The following is a 19,270-nucleotide window of genomic DNA, read 5'->3' on the forward strand; positions in this document are numbered from 1 at the left end:
CAGTCTCTAGGGATGTATTTATGATCTGAAGCACATTGATAATTATGAGGTGAAAAACAGACTTAAAAAAGTTGGTGGGCAGAATGTCTAATTCAGATGTTGAGGAACTGAGATTTTGTACAGTTTTTTCAAGAGTCTCGTAATCAATCAAACACAATTCTGACATTGTGTTGAAATTGTCTGTCTATGTCACTGGTGATTGCAGCTTTTCAGTTATTTGCAACTGAGATATACTATGAGCAATATTCTGCCGTATTTTATCAATTTTACCTTTGAAGAAGGATGCAAACTCATTGCATTTATTAACTGAGAGAAGTTCAGGTGCTAATTGTGGTGGGGGATGAGTTAGCTTCAAACCATGATACTACCACCACCATGTTTCACAGATGGGATAAGGTTCTTATGCTGGAATGCAGTGTTTTCCTTTCTCCGAACATTACGCTTCTCATTTAAACCAAAAAGTTCTATTTTAGTCTCATCTGTCCACAAAACATTTTTCCAATAGCCTCCTGGCTTGTCCACGTGATCTTTAGCAAACTGCAGACGAGCAGCAATGTTCTTTTTGGAGAGCAGTGACTGTCTCCTTGCAACCCTGCCATGCACACCATTATTGTTCAATGTTCTCCTGATGGTGAACTCATGAACATTTAACATTAGCCAATGTGAGAGAGGCCTTCAGTTGCTTAGAAATTACCCTGGGGTCCTTTGTGACCCCGCCGACTATTGCACTGCCTTGCTCTTGGAGTGATCTTTGTTGGTCGACCACTCCTGGGGAGGCTAACAATGGTCTTGAATTTCCTCCATTTGTAGACAATCTGTCTGACTGTGGATTGGTGGATTCCAACCTCTGTACAGATGGTTTTGCAACCTTTTCCAGCCTGAGGAGCATCGACAGTGCTTTTTCTGAGGTCCTCAGAAATCTCCTTTGTTTGTGCCATGATACACTTCCACAAACATGTGTTGTTAAGATCAGACTTTGATAGATCCCTGTTCTTTAAATAAAACAGGGTGCCCACTCACACCTGATTGTCATCCCATTGATTGAAAACATCTGACTCTAATTTCACCTTCAAATTAACTGTTAATCCGAGAGGTTCACATACTTTTGCCACTCCCAGATATGTAATATTGGATCATTTTCCTCAATAAATAAATGACCAAGTATAATATTTTTGTCTCATTTGTTTAACTGGGTTCTCTTTATCTACTTTTAAGACTTGTGTGAAAATTTGATGTTCTAGGTCATATTTATGCAGAAATATAGAAAATTCTAAAGGGTTCACAAACTTTCAAACACCACTGAATTACTCACCTCACTCTGCGGTAGCTTGTTAGGGGGATGGGGGGCAGGAAAGCTGGTAAGAGTAGATTAGATTGTATGATAAAAGAGCATCAGATACGGTCTACAACATTATACTTCTGAAAGTCACATCAAACTGTGACACCAAGCCAACCACCTCTTCAGTCTTTCCCATGCTTGTAGCTGAATAAAAAAACAACACAGACTGGGCTCGAATCACAACAGAGCTTAATTTTGATTGACAGCACAGTAAAGTTAGCACATTAAATGAACAGTAACACAAAACAATGTGGGCGGCATGGTGGTGTAGTGGTTAGCGCTCTCATCTCACAGCAAGAAGGTTCGGGTTCGAGCCCCGTGGCCGACGGGGGCCTTTCTGTGCAGAGTTTGTATGTTCTCACCGTGTCCACGTGGGTTTCCTCCGGGTGCTCTGGTTTCCCCCACAGTCCAAAGACACGGAGGTTCGGTTAACTGGTGACTAAATTGACCGTAGGTGTGAATGTGAGTGTGAATGGTTGTCTGTGTCTATGTGTCAGCCCTGTGATGACCTGGCGACTTGACATCAATTGCCTTGACCAAAAGTGTAAAGTGATTAAAAGTAAATACCTTTCAATGAATAAAATTGATTGATTTCCTGTATCTTTGACTTTCACATTAAAATGCAATTAAATTCTACACATTTCTTCACAGCTGATTTTATTCAAGCAAAAACTGAGTAAAATCCAATTATTAAATCATTCAAGTTGGTTGAATTCAGCTGAATGTGATTCCAAACTGCATGAAGTCTTTTTTATTATTACTATTATTTATTAATTAAATATTAATTAAGCCCTGTGATGACCTGGCAACTTGTCCAGGGTGTACCCCGCCTTTCACCCATAGTCAGCTGGGATAGGCTCCAGCTTGCCTGCGACCCTGTAGAACAGGTTAAAGTGGCTAGAGATAATGAGATGAGATGAGAATATTAATTAACCCATATCCCAGTTTTTACAGTGTACAGGGGAAGCCCACACAATTGGAGGGCTGGCCCATCAAAAAAAGCACATTTTAGTGAGGTATATTACACTGCAGTTTTCTTCATTCATCACAAAACTAGATGTGTGTCCAATGGAGCAAAGATGCCCCTGGCTGAGCAGTTTGATAGAGAATGTAATTGTTGCTTTTGGAAAATTTCCTGAATGTCTGTGGGTCACATCCAGTTTGATTCACTAAAAAGTTATGCAAGTTCATATTTTCAAATCTATGACCCAGTTTAAAGTTGCATGAATCTTGAATCACCTTTGGTGGGTGTGGATGGATAACAACACCCCAAAAGTTCCCTAGGCAAACCTACAAACCGTATTTGGTGGCTGAGCATCAATATCAACACCCAAAAAGTTATGTGAGTTCATATTTCCCGACTTCTGACCCAGTAAAAAGTAGGTCAAATGTAGGTCAATCTCGCCGCCGTTCGAACTCATGCTACGTCATCCCCAGATAGACCCCAAAATTAAATTTGGTGCATGTAGGTCAATTTTAACTGTTAAAAATTTGTGTGAGCGTTCTGGATGGACAGATGGACGGACATAGTGAAATCATGATGCTCCTGCCGACTAAAGTCAGGCCAGGGGGCATAATCAAAAAAGAGCTCTCCCAGAGTAGTAAATTTAAGAATCATTATGATTGACCTTGCTCAGCAACCAGTGTAAACTTTTCTGTGCAATGTGCAGCTGTGTAGCAGGCTAGTTCAATAAAGCGTTCATTTACCTCTCAGCCACACCATACTTTTCCCACCTGTCACTCATATACACTGTTGTCAGGGGATATAATAAAATGAAACGTTATCCAGTTTCTGTCTCTTGCACTGTCAGAGTGGAAATCACACTCATCTGAAATTTGAAGAGCAAAACTGCAGTTCATTTAGGAATACATGTTGGAATTCAAAACAGTCATTTTTTTTTTAATCGCAATAAAACACTTTAAACATTGTGGTTGTGTATCTTTTATCATAGGAATTAAAATAGGCCTGGTTTCCTTTTCAGTCAGTCAGAATACGAGGGCTTCCCTGCAAATCTTACCAATAAAAATATTTTGAATATAGACACTTTTATCTTGTACTTTCTATTACTAGATTACAATAAACCAAATATAAGATTATTAAACTTGTGATATTTCTAGGCATTTAATTAATTTCAAGCTATATGTTTTCTTACTTTTTTGGTAGATATGTTTGCAAGAACTAAATGTTTAAAATTACCAATTTTTTATGCTAAAAGAACAAGACAAATTAACTGCTTGAAATGAGTAAAAAAATCTAGAAATAAGTTTAATTTTACTTTTGATTTATTGTAATTATGATAGGAAATAATCGGAAAATAAGTATCAAGTTATGTTCACTTGATAACCTGTCAGTGTTGTTGTTTTGCTGTAGAGTTATGTGTAAATTAGATGATTTAATAAATCTGATGCGGCACAGAGCTGTTCTGGCTATATCTTCTGTTAAACATGAATAAACATGAATTTAATCAGACAGACTATTATAATGGTTCTCCTTACAGATAAGAAATCTTCGCTGAAATTAAACTTAGCTAAAATAATAATAAATAAATAAAAATAAATAAAAAATTGTGATTTGTAGATGTTCCCTCACAGTTTAACATCCTAATCCTATATAACTATGGGTAGCATTATGTTTTGAATTCATAAAAAAAGTTAGGTTTGACATGATAGGCCTGCAAATATTAACAGTTAAGCTGCCACTAGTAAGATTTAATAAGAAAAGTTGCAAAAAAAAAAAAGCCAATCCATTTGAGTTAGCTTAACAGCATTATAAAACAGCAGGATTTAATTTCATTGGTGTGATTTCGTTGAAATTTATTATTCTGCACAACTCAGTGCATTTTGTGAAAGCTTCTTTGTTGTGTACATGTTAAGCCTATAGTTTGGTGAAGGTCCTGAAATGTGTTGATTTTATCTGCTCGAGTTGTAACTACAGGAAACAACTGACATTTGTGATGACAATACAATGTGTTGTGAATGGGACACAAGTAGGCTTATGCCAGGATCAGATTACATGATATTTTTGTCTTTTCATGTTAGTCACCATGTCAGTTTCAGCCATTATCATCTCTCATATTAGCCATCATGTCAGTTTCAGCAATCACAGTCATCATTCCTTCAATAAATTACAAGTTGGACCCTGTCCAATCGTCATTCATATCCTTGAGTGACGTCGGAAAGGAGGGTCAAGAAATTCTCGATCATGGCCATGAAGGAACATGTAACAGAAAAGGAACAAAATTGTCAAAATCAGGCTGACATTGAACACTTTCTGCAACCATTTAAGCTCTTTACAGTGACTGCTGGCATTTGGCATTTCTTTTCAAATCTTTACCCACTCAGTTTTCCCCAAGCCCACCCCACTGTTCAATTTCTGGCCAGGGAGCATGTTACTAAAAAATGTGCTTTCACATGTTTTTTTTTTTTTTTTTACATGAGCTCATGTTACTTACATAATCATGTTATAAATATAAACGAAAAATGTACATGATTTTTCTGTAAGGAAAGACACTCTTGTGCATTGTAGAGTATTGTAGCAGCAGGACTGAGAAACGCAGCAGGACTGCGCTCAGGTGCCACCCATTTTCAGTGTGTAAAGCAGGGAGTGCCAGGTGCAGCACTCACACTGACACACTCTCATACACACACACACGCGCATATCCTGCTACTTTTGTGGATTACTGTTTTTATGGCAATGTTTCTGACCTACTTTTTAATAACCACATTTTGTACTACTGTAAGTATTTCACATCATTCTGGGGATGAAAAGGGATTTTATGTCTCTCTCATTATCATTAGTGTTATAATGTTAGTCATGTAAAACTCTTCGGAGATTTCCTTTTTGGTAAATGCTTGGCTGGAATTCCCCAGCAACCACAACATTACATTGATTTTCCCTTTTTTAAATTATTTATTATATTTAATTTTTCCATTAAAATATTAATTTTTCATTGTTTGTTTGTTTGATTATTTGATCATTTTGATGTTCTTAATTTTTTATGGATATAATTATGAATGTGTGATTTATATTTGTGCATAAATAGGTAATCTGGGTTCAAGCTGATAAAGGAGAACTGCAAATGCTCCGTCGACAGAAAAGAGAATGGTTCATCCCTCCAAAGAAGCTGATGGAGAATGTGGATTATACCAATCAAGAATTCATTATGAAAGTGAGCATTTATATTAATAAGACAACTTTCTTGGAGGTTATGTTTTTGCCTCAGTTTGTTTGCTTGTTTGTTTCTTTGTCTGTTTCCAACATACCTCAAATAGTAGTGGTATTTCAAAATAGATTTTGATGAAATTTTGAGGAAAGGTGGGCCATGGGCAAAGGAACAACTGATTAAATTTTGATGCAAATTCAGATCTGTGGCTTGACAGAAGTATGCACTCTACCGAGTGCACTTCTAGTTAATACATGACATCACATTTTTACTTATCATGAAGATAAAGTAAAGGTAAAACTAGATACAGACTGTGACTAAAGTCACAGTAATTTGTGCTAGCTGTTACAAACTGGGATGTCAGGTCACCGTGCCCTATAGATCCGGAATGGTAAGAGACATGACGCTTAGTGACAAAGTTGCATCCTGCCACCCTGAACAAAAATTTTTTTAAAAAATCATGAAAATTGATAGTTAGTCGTGATTGGAAAAAAAAAATCCCATTTTGCATGGATCACTCTGGTTTGGCGATCCAGATCTCCACCAAAAGTTATAGCAACATAATTCAGCCCAGAGCTATTCTTCATGTGAAATTTGGTGATGACTGATTGAAAACTGAGGGAGAAATAGTGTCCGAAAAATAATACGATAATAATAAGAATAATAATAATAAGAATAATAATAAGAAGAGGAAGAAGAAGAAGAAGGAGTAATTTACAAAGATCCTCAGTGAGAGTAATAGTTTGTGCCTGCGCTGCAAGCACAAATTAATTGTACATGAAGTGAAACATTAAAGTGCATCCAGGTTGTACTGCAATTCTGACAATAAATTGTTTACAGGTACAAGAAAATTAGAGTAACTTCAATTACTTTTTTTTATGCTGCTATGAATAATGGAGTTCCTCCTTTTGTACTCACAGGCTCAGTTTAGACTTTAGATCAGAGTTTGGATTTTCAAAGTAAGATTTAAATATAAAAAGTGAGCTGGTCATGAATGAATTTAAAGTGGGGAATTTTACCCATTTTTTAGAATTTGTGGTAATTGTTTAAGTTACCAAATATTAAGAGCCTCAAACAAGGAGTTGGCCTTTTGTTTATGTACACGATAATCATCTGGTTACTTCTGTTTTGTTGTTATTTGTGCTCAGCACTGGTCCAAATGTCTAGAGCTGATCAAATCATTGTCTACAAGTTTAATTATAGTTTATTTATATTTAGTCGACTTGCTGTGAAAAATCGCCAAATACACAGACATCAAGGAAGTTGGATTCAGGTTCATCACGATATAATTGTTTTGACTTTGACACCGACAGCAAGTTTAGTATTAAAATGGTTGATGGCAAATGACAAAATATTTCTAGGATTTTATTTACAAAAATAGTTTTAACTAGATATCATGATACTGGTGATGTTTGTTGGCGAGGACGTTTTTTTTTTTTCCTTAAATAACATCATTACATAATTTTATACTATCGGGTATGTCTCTGTTTATAGTAACTGCTTTTAACAACAATGTGTTGCAGAGCTCATTTAATATAAGGTTTGAGTATTGAAAGTTTGCTGCACTGATTTATTTTCAAGACAGTACTGCACCATATTAGTTTGTCACAGATGTCATGAGCACCTAGTTCCTTTCGAAATCATTGAGCCTCATTGATCTGGACATGAATTCAGTTATTTGGAAATCGTTCACAGAGACATTCACACAAGAAATATGGCATTTATATAAATCCAGTTTCAGTTTGATTTAGCTTATTAAAACATTTAGTAAGTGATCACTAAATGAGGCACACTGTATAAGAAATAAGAAGTATAATGTGGACCATTTTTATTCATAAAACATAGTATGATTAACTCTCAACAAGTAAATTAATTTCCCTTCAAGTACATATCTAACCTAACCATGTCTGTTACCAGTTACTAAGCCCAAAAGCTAAAGATGTCTTACAACCTGAGGATTTGGAGGGGGGAAAAAAAACAGAAAAAAAAACAGTTGAAGCATTCCTGAAAGAAGATCAAACAAAATAGATGAGTTTCACTATGCAGTGTTTTCAGTCCTGTGTGAATGCATCACTGCATCACATTAGATCAGGCCAAAAATAACAGATAATGCATGGGACACACTGCAAAAAACAAAACAAAAATAAGGCTACATCCACACGACAACGGCAACGAGATTTAAAAAATATATATATCGTGTCCACATGGGCAACGGATCAGTAAAATATCAGGTACATTTGGCAACGCAACGCTTGCTGAAAACGATGCAATACACATGCCACACCTCTACGTGCGCTGTAAGACGGTCCCATCGGAGACACCAGAACAATAGAAGTACGGCGCATGCGCATAAACCCCTTCTTCTACCCGGCGTCATAGACATATAAACATAGACGCCGCATTGAGCCTGGTGGCCCGTTGCTGGGATACGTCAGGGTGTCCGCCGTATTGGATGTGGCAAATCTTCCCCGTAAACCAATGAAAGTAAATGGACTGAATTTCATAAAGCCCCTTTCTACAATAATGTTTAACTCGATGCCTTTTATTCACCCATTAAGACACACACGTATACATTTGGGAAACAAACAGGCATCAAAACAACATATATAACTTTTAATGTGATGGTTATAAATAGTGTGCGAAATACCCGTCAATATTCCGTGGGAGGCGTGACCTAAATTTCCTCAACATGCAGCAGGAATCAGGCTATCGGAAACTTTTTTTTTTTATTCCACTGCTACTATCATAGGCTACTAACGATATCTACACATCAAGGCATGTTTTGGAGCTCAGCGGGGATCGTGTAGAATAATGTGTTGTGCTTACGCTGCTGAAGCCGTGCCGTCTCCGCATCACTTTCATTAAATGCCGTGTAGATAGGCTATAAAATGTCTCCAAAAACAATTTTTGCAATATACAGTGCTATATGGAAAAAATTCAATTAAACCATATTACAATGGGATTGCTCCATGTGATTGGAAGCATATCAGACTGTGAAGCAATCGCTTCTATTTTTGAGTGTGCCATCACCATCTGACAGCTGGTGGTGAAATTGGTTGGGTGGGCTATGAAAAATTATAAATTTATTTATAAATTATAAATTGTTTGGAGACAGGTTTCACTGAGCGGCTATTATGCACGAGACTTCATATTAGCCACAAAGTCAGAAAAATCTGTTCGTAAAATTACGTTATAATGACCAAATACAATGAAAAGTATTTTTCCAGTCTCACCTGTGAAAGGTAATCCCATGTGATCTCGTTTGGACGGTAAACCTGTTGGTACAGTTAAACGCAGCACATGAATGAGGCATCTTTATTCTCCGCTTTGCCCCATCTAATATGGCGGCGAGGATGACGTATGATTCTACGCGGAAGGCGGCGTCTATGTTTATATGTCTATGCCCGGCGTGAAGCACTTACAGTCATGTGGTTGTGACGTCATCGTAAACAAATCCGTTCTACTCATCCAGACGACTTCGCAACGGCGCCGTTGCCAGATCTTTCCACTCTGGAACCCGTTCTCAAAAGATTTCGTTTTGGGACACCCAAAACGCCGGTGCCGTGTGGACGCCAGGCCGAAACGATAAACATTTTTATCAGATTCACCTGAATCCGTTGCCGTGTGGACAGGGCCTAATTTTCACAGAATTTTTTTTGTCCTGAATCATCTCTTACTTATCAAATGACCCATAGTACAAGAATAAAACAGATTATATCAGGAGTCCTGAGCATTGTATACGAGTTTCTAAGGAATCAAACAAGCATCAGGGACGACATGTTGGCATGTCTGTCTTTGGTTATCTATCATTCAGGCATGATGTTAAGCTTGTGTTTTCCAATGAAACTGCCACCATGTTTCATGTCATGACTTATAGATGTAGTATTGTAAATCAGAAGGGTTAAGACAGAATTTAACACCACAGGATAATCTGGGATGGTCATCATTTAATATGTGTTATGGAGAAAATCTCATCTCATCTCATTATCTCTAGCCACTTTATCCTTCTACAGGGTCGCAGGCAAGCTGGAGCCTATCCCAGCTGACTACGGGCGAAAGGCGGGGTACACCCTGGACAAGTCGCCAGGTCATCACAGGGCTGACACATAGACACAGACAACCATTCACACCTACGGTCAATTTAGAGTCACCAGTTAACCTAACCTGCATGTCTTTGGACTGTGGGGGAAACCGGAGCACCCGGAGGAAACCCACGCGGACACGGGGAGAACATGCAAACTCCACACAGAAAGGCCTTTGCCGGCCCTGGGGCTCGAACCCGGACCTTCTTGCTGTGAGGCGACAGCGCTAACCACTACACCACCGTGCCGCCCCTATGGAGAAAATGTGTAAAAAAAAAAAGCTATATTGTTCAATTAGACAAAAAAGAATTTGGACATTCAGTAGTGGCTTTATGAAAGATCAGTTATGGTGTTTTAGTATTTAATTTGCCATCCTTTGTTTTGCAGACCTTCTTGTCACAGAACGTATAACTTTTGCATATTTTGGCAAACGTTAAAGACGTGAACAGAAACTGTTTCAGTGGAGCCTTTTTGGAGAATTCCATGAGGAAAAGGGGTCAGAACAAGCAAAAAAAAAATAATTGAAAAAAAAAATTTGGGTGATAGGAACGGTATTGTGTTATTGTTGCTTGTTTTCTACTAAAAAGTTTTCTTGGTTTTATGAAAACTTGGGTTCAGACATACTTGATAAATATGTAGATGGAAATTCAGATGAAGTTCAGTGGGAGTGCATATAACTGTCAAATACAGGCTGTCTCGCCACAAAAATAATATGTCTAGCCGACTTTGTCCATAAATCAAGTGTTTTAATGCAAAAAAAAAAATTCTGGCAGTAATTGCTTGTGCACAAATGGCCTCGATCTCATGTGATTGTCTGATAGCATCAGAATGTACCAAAAAAAAAAAAGAGCTGTCTATTTGTGATGAAAGCACTGCAATTTCTATCTGGAGAACAAATATTGCTTATTTGGCCTAAATTTGAGTCCCAAAAATCATACCAGTGCACTAAAGAGCAGGGCAAAATTGCACACTGTAAATTATCTGGTACTATAAATGACATAGCCTTATGTAATACTATTTAGTGTGATGCTGTTTAGGACGCAAACTTTAAATTGCTGGCTGTTGTTGAAAACCAATAGAATCTGGCTGTTTGAAAGGATAACAAAAGTATGAAGGAATGAAAACGGGCAAAACAATGGGTAATAGTACTGATATTACACTCCAGAAGACATTGTCTTTACCAAACCACCAAACACTGCATGGCATAAACAAAAGATTCCCTTTTATCATGTATATTGGGTCTGCTTATAGATCGAGAGTAAAAAGAAGTTGGCATCAGTGGCTATGCGAAAGAGTCAGATCATTAAGTTGTAAGTGCTGTAGCCACTATGTAAGGAATAAAACATGACAGGATGTGCTGTTATACAGTCATGGGAAAAGAAATTATGCCCTCTTTCAACTCAAGGTTTTTATTTATCAGGACCTAAATAACAATTGGGTGGTCTCTGAACCAATGTCTCTGAACTTTCTCAATGCAAAATATGAGAACCTTCTGAAACAAGTTGCAGAGCAGGATACTAAGCTTAAGGCAGTTACTGCAGAGAAGAGTGTTCTGAAACATGAAAAAGGCTTTGAATGACCAGAAAACGTGGCAAAATGAACTGAACAATATGGCTGCCACAAACGCCTCGAATTTCGTGGGATTCCAGAGATCATCAAAGACACCTTTCTGTTTTAGCCAGCATTACCTTTTTCAGCAGTTTGTGCTACAGTCGCTTTTCTGTGGGATTGGACCATCTGGGCTAGCCTTTATGCCGCATGTGAATCAATGAGCCTTTGACACCCATGACCTTGTCGCCGGTTCACCAGTTGTCCTTCCTTGGACCACTTTTGGTAGGTACTAACCACTGCATACTGGGAACACCCCACAAGATGTGCCATTTTGGAGATGTTCAGACCCAGTCATCAAGCCATCATAATTTGACCCTTGTCAAAAACACTCAGATCCTTATGATTGCCCATTTTTCCTGCTTCCAACACATCAACTTCAAGAACTGACTGTTCTCTTGCTGCCTAATATAGCCCACTCCTTGACCCCTTTTTATACGCATGTGTGTCTTCACTTTATATTTGTGCCTCCCACTCTACAATGGCTTGTTATTATTGTATTGCATGGCCATGCCACATAGCTATATTAGCTTGGTAGTCATTTTCTAGGTGGCATTGTACCTAACATATGTAAAGTTTCTTTGTTTTTTTTATTTACCAGTGTGTGGCAGGAAATAAACTGTTATCTGTTCACCATACTTAACGTTTGGTCTAGAACTAGAGGAGGGGGTTTGGAGGGTGGGAGCAAAGAACTAGAGACCAGAGGTTTAAGCTGAGATACATGAAAGGTAGGGTGAACGCGTCGCATGGTGAGTGGTAATGCCAGTCTAACAGAACATGGGTTGATTACCTTCTTGATGAGGAAGGGTCCAAGGAACCTGGGTGCTAGCTTGCGAGAGATGGTCCTAAGTGGCAGGTGGCGCGTGAAGAGCATAACTTGTTGACCTACTCGGTAGGTGGGTGCCTTGGAGCAACGTTTGTCTGCCTGCCTCTTGGATGCAAGTGCGGAGCGAATGAGTCTTCTCCGGGCCAATGCCCACGTCCTCCTGCAGCAGTGTAAAGAGCTGGGCTGAAGGTACAGTGACCTCCTCCTCTTGGCTGGGGAACAGTGGTGGTTGGTAGCCTAGTGAGCATGGGAACAGAGAGAGACCTGTGGCAGAGGAAGGGAGAGTGTTATGTGCATATTCAATCCAGGGTAGGTACTTGCTCCAAGAACTGGCATCCCTGAACACCATGGACCTGAGTGCAACCTCCAAAGCCTGGTTCACCCTTTCTGCCTGGCCATTGGCCTGTGGGTGGAAGCCTGAGGAGAGACTACAGGTGGCTCCAATGAGTTTGCAGAAGGCTCTCCAGAACTATGCAGTGAATTGAGGACCCCGGTCAGAAACAATGTTGGCAGGCAGACCACGTCAGCAGAAAACGTTGAGTAGTTCTGCGGTCTCTTTGGCTGAGGGGAGCTTGGGCAGAGGGATGAAATGGACAGTCTTAGAAAAGCAGTCAATAACAGTCAGGATACATGTGTTGCCACCTGAGCTGGGGAGTCCTGTGATGAAGTCCAGGGCGATGTGAGACCAAGGTCGATGAGGAGTTGGAAGGGGTCTTAATAAGCTGGCAGGGGGTCGATTGGCTCTCTTATTCCGGGAGCACGTGTCGCAGGCTGCCACGAACTCCTGGACGTCCTCCTTGATGGATGGCCACCAAAAGCGCTGCTGGATGAGAGCCAGGGTTCGGGTGGCTCCCAGATGACAGGCCAGCTTGGAGCCATGACCCCACTGCAGCACATGATTTCGCACAGGACAGGGAACAAACAGATGGTTACGAGGAATGTTGTTGGAGTTACCTTCACCTGGGTCCTGCTCCAGGGCCTTCTGCATGAGCGTCTCAACCTCTAGAATAGCGGCTCCCACCAGGCAGCTTGGAGGAAGGATGGTCTCGGGTGGCTTGGACTCTTCTTGGTGGGAAGAGAACATCCTGGACAGGGCATCGGGTTTGCGATTCTTGGAGCCTGGGCGGTAGGAGAGCGTGAAGTTGAACCAGGAGAAAAAGAGAGACCAATGGGCTTGACAGGAATTGAGATGTTTGGTGGACTTGAGGTACTCCAGGTTTTTATGGTCAGTCCAGACTAGGAAAAGGAGCTCAGACCCCTCAAGCCAGTGCCTCCACTCTTCCAAGGCTAGTTTCAAGGCCAGTAGTTCTCAGTCGCTGATGTCGTAGTTCCGTTTGGCTGGGGATAGCCAGCGGGAGAAGGAGCATCGGTGGACCTTGTTGTCGTTGGCCCTCTGGGATAGGATGGCTCCGACCCCTGACTCAGAGGTGTCAACCTTGACGATAAACCGCTTGGTTGAATCGGGTATGGTGAGAATGGGTGCTGTGGTAAACCTGCGCTTGAGACTGGAAAAGACTTTATCTGCTTCCTCCCCCCACTTGAACTTGGTGTTGATCGAGGTCAGGGCTGAGAGAGGTCTGGCCACCATGCTGAAGTCGCGGATGAAGCGCCTGTAGAAGTTGACGAACCCCAGGAAGTGCTGGAGCGCTCATCTTGAAGATGGGGTGGGCCAGACAGTGAGGGGGTCCATCTGGATCTTTGCTGGAGAGATGATGAACCCCAGGAATGAGACAGAGCCTTGGTGGAACTCCTTCTTTTCTGCCTTGATGAACAACTTGTTCTCAAGCAGGCGCTGGAGGACCTGACCCTGATGTTCCTCCAGGGAGCGGGAGAAAATCAGGATGTCATCTAGGTACACGAAAATGAAGATGTTTAAGAAGTCCCTTAAGACGTCAGTAACGAGTGCCTGGAAGACTGCGGTCGCGTTGGTCAGGCCGAAAGGGACCACAAGGTACTCGTAGTGACCAGTGGTGGTGTTAAAGGCTGTCTTCCACTCGTCCCCCTCCCTGATCCTGACGAGATGGTATGCATTGCGCAAGTCTAGCTTAGTGAATACCTTGGCTCCCTGGAGTAGTTCAAAGGCCGTGGTCATGAGCGGTAGTGGGTAGCAGTTCTTGACCATGATGGCGTTGAGACCCTGCTAGTCAATGCAAGGGTGGAGCGACTTGTCCTTTTCCACGAAGAAGAATCCCGCCCCTGCTGGGGATGAGGAAGGGTGGATGATCCCAGCTGCCAAAGATTCGGGGATGTACTTCTCCATGGCTTGCCTTTTGACGGGAGAGAGAGTAGAGTCATCCTTTGGGTGGCGCTGTCCTGGGTAGGAGGTCGATTCCACAGTCATAGGGTCTGTGAGGAGGGAGGGACACTGCTCAGGTCTTACTGAAAATGAGTTTGAGATCCAGATATTCCAAAGGCATGTGAGAAAGGTCGGGGAAATCGCCGGCTGAAGGCTGCGGTGGTTTGGTGGGAGGCAGAGCAGAGTTCAGACAGGAAGCTAGGCAGGACTGGCTCCAGCCTAGGATGGTGTTGTCAGCCCAGTTAAGGTGGGGGTTGTGCTGCATTAACCATGGTAATCCTAGGACGATGGGTACGTGGGGGTTGTTCATGACGTGAAGCTGGATGGTTTCTGAGTGGTTACCGGAAATCCTTAGGGTGAGTGTGGCGGAAAGGTGGGTGATGCTTGTCAAGCCAGTGCCATTGAGCGTCAGGACAGTGAAAGGGACGTCAAGAGCAAGTAGCGGGATTCCCAGATGCTTGGCAGTGGCAGAGCAAATCAGGTTCCTGTCCGCCCCTGAGTTGATGAGGGCCTGGAAGTGGTGATGCTGGTTGTCACAGATAATGATGACAGGCACTAATGGACGATTAGCAGGGGACTGGTTCTGAGCATTGCCCACCAGGGCCCCTTGATTCATTGGTGGGCTCAACCTTTTAGTGGGCAGGCTCGGTATATGTGTCCCAGCTGACTGCAGTAGAAGCAGGCTCCCGTGCTCCGCCGACGATGTCGTTCCTCCGCTGACACCCGAATCTGGTCTACCTGCATGGGTTTGACGGACGAGGCGGGCGGTGGGGAGGAGGTGAAGCTGGAGCGGTTCTTCTCTCTCCTCTGTTGCTGGATCCGCGCGTCAATGCAGTTGGCAAGGTCCAGAAGGCTGGAGAGGTCTGATGGCAGTTCCTGCGATACCAATTTTCCTTGATGGCGTCGGACAAGCCGTGCAGGAACGCGTCAATGTAGGCGTTCTCGTTCCAACTGCATGAAGCCGCCAACATCCGGAACTCGATGGCATAATCCGAGGTAGACCGGGACCCCTGCCGCAGCTCCATGAGCTCTCTGGCCGCCTCCCGGCCAGACAGAGGGCAGTTCAAAGTTCGCCTCATCTCCTCGGAGAAATCCTTGAAACTGGAACAAAAGGGTGCATTGGCATCCCAGACTGCTGTTCGCCACTCTCTGGCCTTGCCGGTGAGGAGCGTTATTGTATATGCTACCCGGGAGTGCTCTGTGGGGAAGGCCAGAGGTTGTAGTTCTAGGATCAATGAACATTGAGACAGAAACGATCTGCAGGTACCTGGTTCTCCCTTGTAGGGCTGAGGCGCTGGAAGTCTCGGTTCGTGGAGAAAGGCAGTGGCAGGAGCTGAAGTAGGAGACGGCTGAGCAGGGGTAGGCACGGCTTGACAGTGCTGCATCTGCATGGTGAGAAGGTGGAGTGCGTTGGACAGGGTGGCAAGGTTCTGGGTAATTTGTTGTAGGTCTTGTTGGTGGGTCCCGAGGAGAGTCCCTTGCTGCTGGATGGCCATTCTCAGATGAGCGAGTTCCGCTGGATCCATGTTGGCCAGAACGTACTGTTAGGGTGGTTGGAGGTATGGTGAAGTTCGGATCCAAAAGCAGAACACAGACAGTAATCCAATAAATAAGACGATTTAATACAGGGAAGAAAGGGCGTGGCAAAAGGTAAACAAACAGGACTCCTTCTGCTTAACTTTGACAAGATTGAAGTATTTGTACTAGGACCACATGCAGCTAGAAGTAAGTTTTCTGATTACACAGTAACTCTGGATGGCCTTTCTCTTTCTTCACGTGCAGCAGTAAAAGACCTCGGAGTGATTATTGACCCCAGTCTTTAATTTGAATCTCATATTGATAACATTACCCAGATAGCTTACTTTCATCTCAGAAATATTGCTAAGATAAGAAATTTAATGTCACTACGTGACGCGGAAAAACTAGTTCATGCTTTTGTTACCTCCAGGTTGGATTATTGTAATGCCTTACTGTCTGGATGTTCCAATAAGTGCATAAACAAGCTCCAGTTAGTTCAAAATGCAGCAACTAGAGTACTTACTAGAACTAGAAAATATGACCACATCACCCCTGTCTTATCCACACTGCATTGGCTCCCAATCAAATTTCGTATTGATTATAAAGTACTACTGTTGACCTTTAAAGCACTGAATGGTCTCGCACCACAGTACCTGAGTGAACTTCTGCTCCTCTATGACCCGCCATGCCTACTTAGATCAAAAGGTGCAGGCTATCTGCTGGCACCTCATATAGTGAAGGCTACATCAGGGGGCAGAGCCTTTTCTTACAAAGCCCCACAGTTATTGAACAGCCTTAAATGATATGGAAACATATCTGTTTCGTCAAGCCTTTTGTTCATGGTGTTTATGAGGTAAAGGTGTAGATCTGGAGGGTCCTCAGACATAGTGTGTTTTGGTAAACTGGGATGTATGGATGCTGTCAGTCCCCACTCGCTTGCTCACTCGAGTTTGTTGACGGTGTAGTGGCTGGCTGCTTTATGTCCCGGGGCTCCCTCATGCCTGTGTTACCTTCTGGCTCTCCCCTTTTAGTTATGCTGTCATAGTTGGTTGCCGGAGTCCCTGCTTGTACTCAGTGCAATATGTACTGTATACTGTTCCTACTTATTGAGGTGACATTGGGCATACCTAACAACCTGTGTCTTCTCTCTCTCTCTCTCTTCCCCCCTCCAAATCTGTCCCTCTGAGTTACATGTTGGTCCTGGGATCGAGATGCTGACCTCTTCTGCTCCTCAGACCTGCTTGATCCATCCTGGTGCCCTGTGCCTGGTTGGAGTCTCATCGCATCGCTCCTGTGGAGGACGGCCCCATGAGGACAGTTGAAAGTCACACCTGGAGGACACGCTGGACTCTTACAGTAATGCTTTTATGGCTGAGGACTGCAGTTGACTTGCTAACTTTAGGACTGCAGTTGTCATGAACAGTTTTGCACTCAAGTTTCCATCAATGAAGAGTTTATAACATCAACGAAACTGACTTCATGTTAAAACTGTTAATATTATAGTCATGCTGTCTGTTGTTGCCCAAATGAGGATGGGTTCCCTTTTGAGTCTGGTTCCTCTCGAGGTTTCTTCCTCATGTCGTCTGAGGGAGTTTTTCCTTGCCGCCATCGCCACAGGCTTGCTCATTGGGGATAGATTAGGGATAAAATTATCTCATGTTTTAAGTCGTTCAAATTCTGTAAAGCTGCTTTGCGACAATGTTTATTTTTAAAAGCGCTATACAAATAAACTTGACTTAACATGACAAAAAACAAATGGCAAAAATAGTCTGGGCAAAATGAGAACAAACAACTTGACAAAAACATCAGTCAGGCAAAGACAAAAACGCTAGCGCAAAAAACCCTGAACAAGAAAAGACCCTTAGTGCAAAAAAACAAACCAGAAATAACCCTTAGTGCAAAAAACCATGAACCAGAAAAACACTAGTGCAAAAACCATGAACAAGAGAAAACCGCTAGAGAGAAAATCCATGAGAAGTAAGAGAGGCACAGAAACGGCGAGAGTAGCAAAACGAGACATTCTGGCAAAGTATGAGTCTGAGAACAGCCTTTAAATAAGCAGCAGTAAAAACCAGGAAGTGAGTTCAGGAGAGAAGGAATTCCTGTCCCGGATCTGGATCGGCGCTGGCCTGAAAGATCCGTAATCTCCAGAGTGGATGTCCGGGGTGGAGCATGACAGTGCATGATGACCAAACATCTCCATCTTGGTCTCATTAGTCGAAAGAATATTGTTTCATAACTTTTGTGGTTTGTTCAGGCGCAATTTTGAAAACCTAAGTCATGCTTTGTATCCTTTTTGGAGAGAAGGAGCTTTTTCCAACACACCTTTCATGAGCGTCATATTGTTCAGTCTTTTTCTGTTTGTACTGTCAAACACAAACATTTAATGTGCTTACAGTGGCCTGTAGGTCACATGATGCAGCTCTTGGGCTTTTATTTATATCTTTGAGCATTAAACAGTCTGATGTTGGACTGAATTTGTTGGGATGCCCACTCCTGGGAAGATTGACAACTGTCTTGAAGGCTTTACATTTGTAAATGATCCTTCTCGCTGAAGAGTGGTCAATTTCGAATTGTCTGAAGAAGACGGCCTTGTATCCCTTCCCAGATTGATGAGCTTCATCAATTGCTTCTCTGAGGCCATAGCTGATGTCTTTTCTTTTTGGCATGAAGTAGACACACAGCTGTGTACTCCAGAACACCAAACTATCAGAAATTCCACTTTTATAGAGGTAGTCACACTTCTTAAGAATTAACTTACTCTTATGCATTTCATTGGTAACATCTGGCTGCGAATTACTCTCTAAATGATTGCAAAAGTAGGAAGGGTGGACTTATTTTTTTCTCACCTGGGTTCTGATTGTTGGTTTACTTTTTTGGGGGAAAAGGTAACATATTGAAATCTGTTGTGCATTTTGTGGTTATGTATTTGTTTATTGAAGTTGATGAGGACCACTCTCAAACTCAAACTTTAGTTGGTGGCTTCTTTCTTGGAGGTGAACCTTTCAGTCCATGGCAATGTAAAACTCACTTGACTGTGAACAGTGTTACAGCATCTTCCAATTCATGGCAGGCCTGTGCCTTGGTGGTTCCTGGATTGATCCTGACTATCTGAACCACCTTCCTCTCAGCTGAGTGTAACAGTTTGAGTCTTCTTCCAGCAAAGTGGCTTGGCAAGGTGGCTACACCTTGCACGGTGGTGTAGTGGTTAGCACTGTCGCCTCACAGCAAGAAGGCCCTGGGTTCAAGCCCAGTGGCCGACGAGGGCCTTTCTGTGTGGAGTTTGCATGTTCTCCCCGTGTCCGCTTGGGTTTCCTCCGGGTGCTCCGGTTCCCCCCACTGAAGCAGAAGCAAGATGGCGCCAGTGTGTCTGTCGACCTGCCGTCAGCTCCATGAGCTGCTACCTGTCCGATATGCGCTATGTCTGTTTATGCTGCT

General features: G+C 42.4%; 1 protein-coding gene across 1 annotated transcript in view; it reads left to right on the forward strand.

Annotated features, from left to right (window-relative positions):
* Positions 1-4,996: 4,996 nt before the first annotated feature.
* Positions 4,997-19,270, forward strand: part of LOC132879620 (desmoglein-2-like protein) — a 116,792-nt gene continuing 102,518 nt past the window's right edge. The window contains exons 1-2 of the mRNA XM_060913731.1: positions 4,997-5,075; positions 5,383-5,508. Of these exons, the coding sequence (XP_060769714.1) occupies positions 5,028-5,075; positions 5,383-5,508 (174 nt within the window). The 5' untranslated portion in view covers positions 4,997-5,027. The remainder of the gene's footprint in view (positions 5,076-5,382; positions 5,509-19,270) is intronic.

Source organism: Neoarius graeffei, chromosome 1 (genome assembly GCF_027579695.1).
Source record: "Neoarius graeffei isolate fNeoGra1 chromosome 1, fNeoGra1.pri, whole genome shotgun sequence".
Classification (NCBI taxonomy): Eukaryota; Metazoa; Chordata; class Actinopteri; order Siluriformes; family Ariidae; genus Neoarius; species Neoarius graeffei.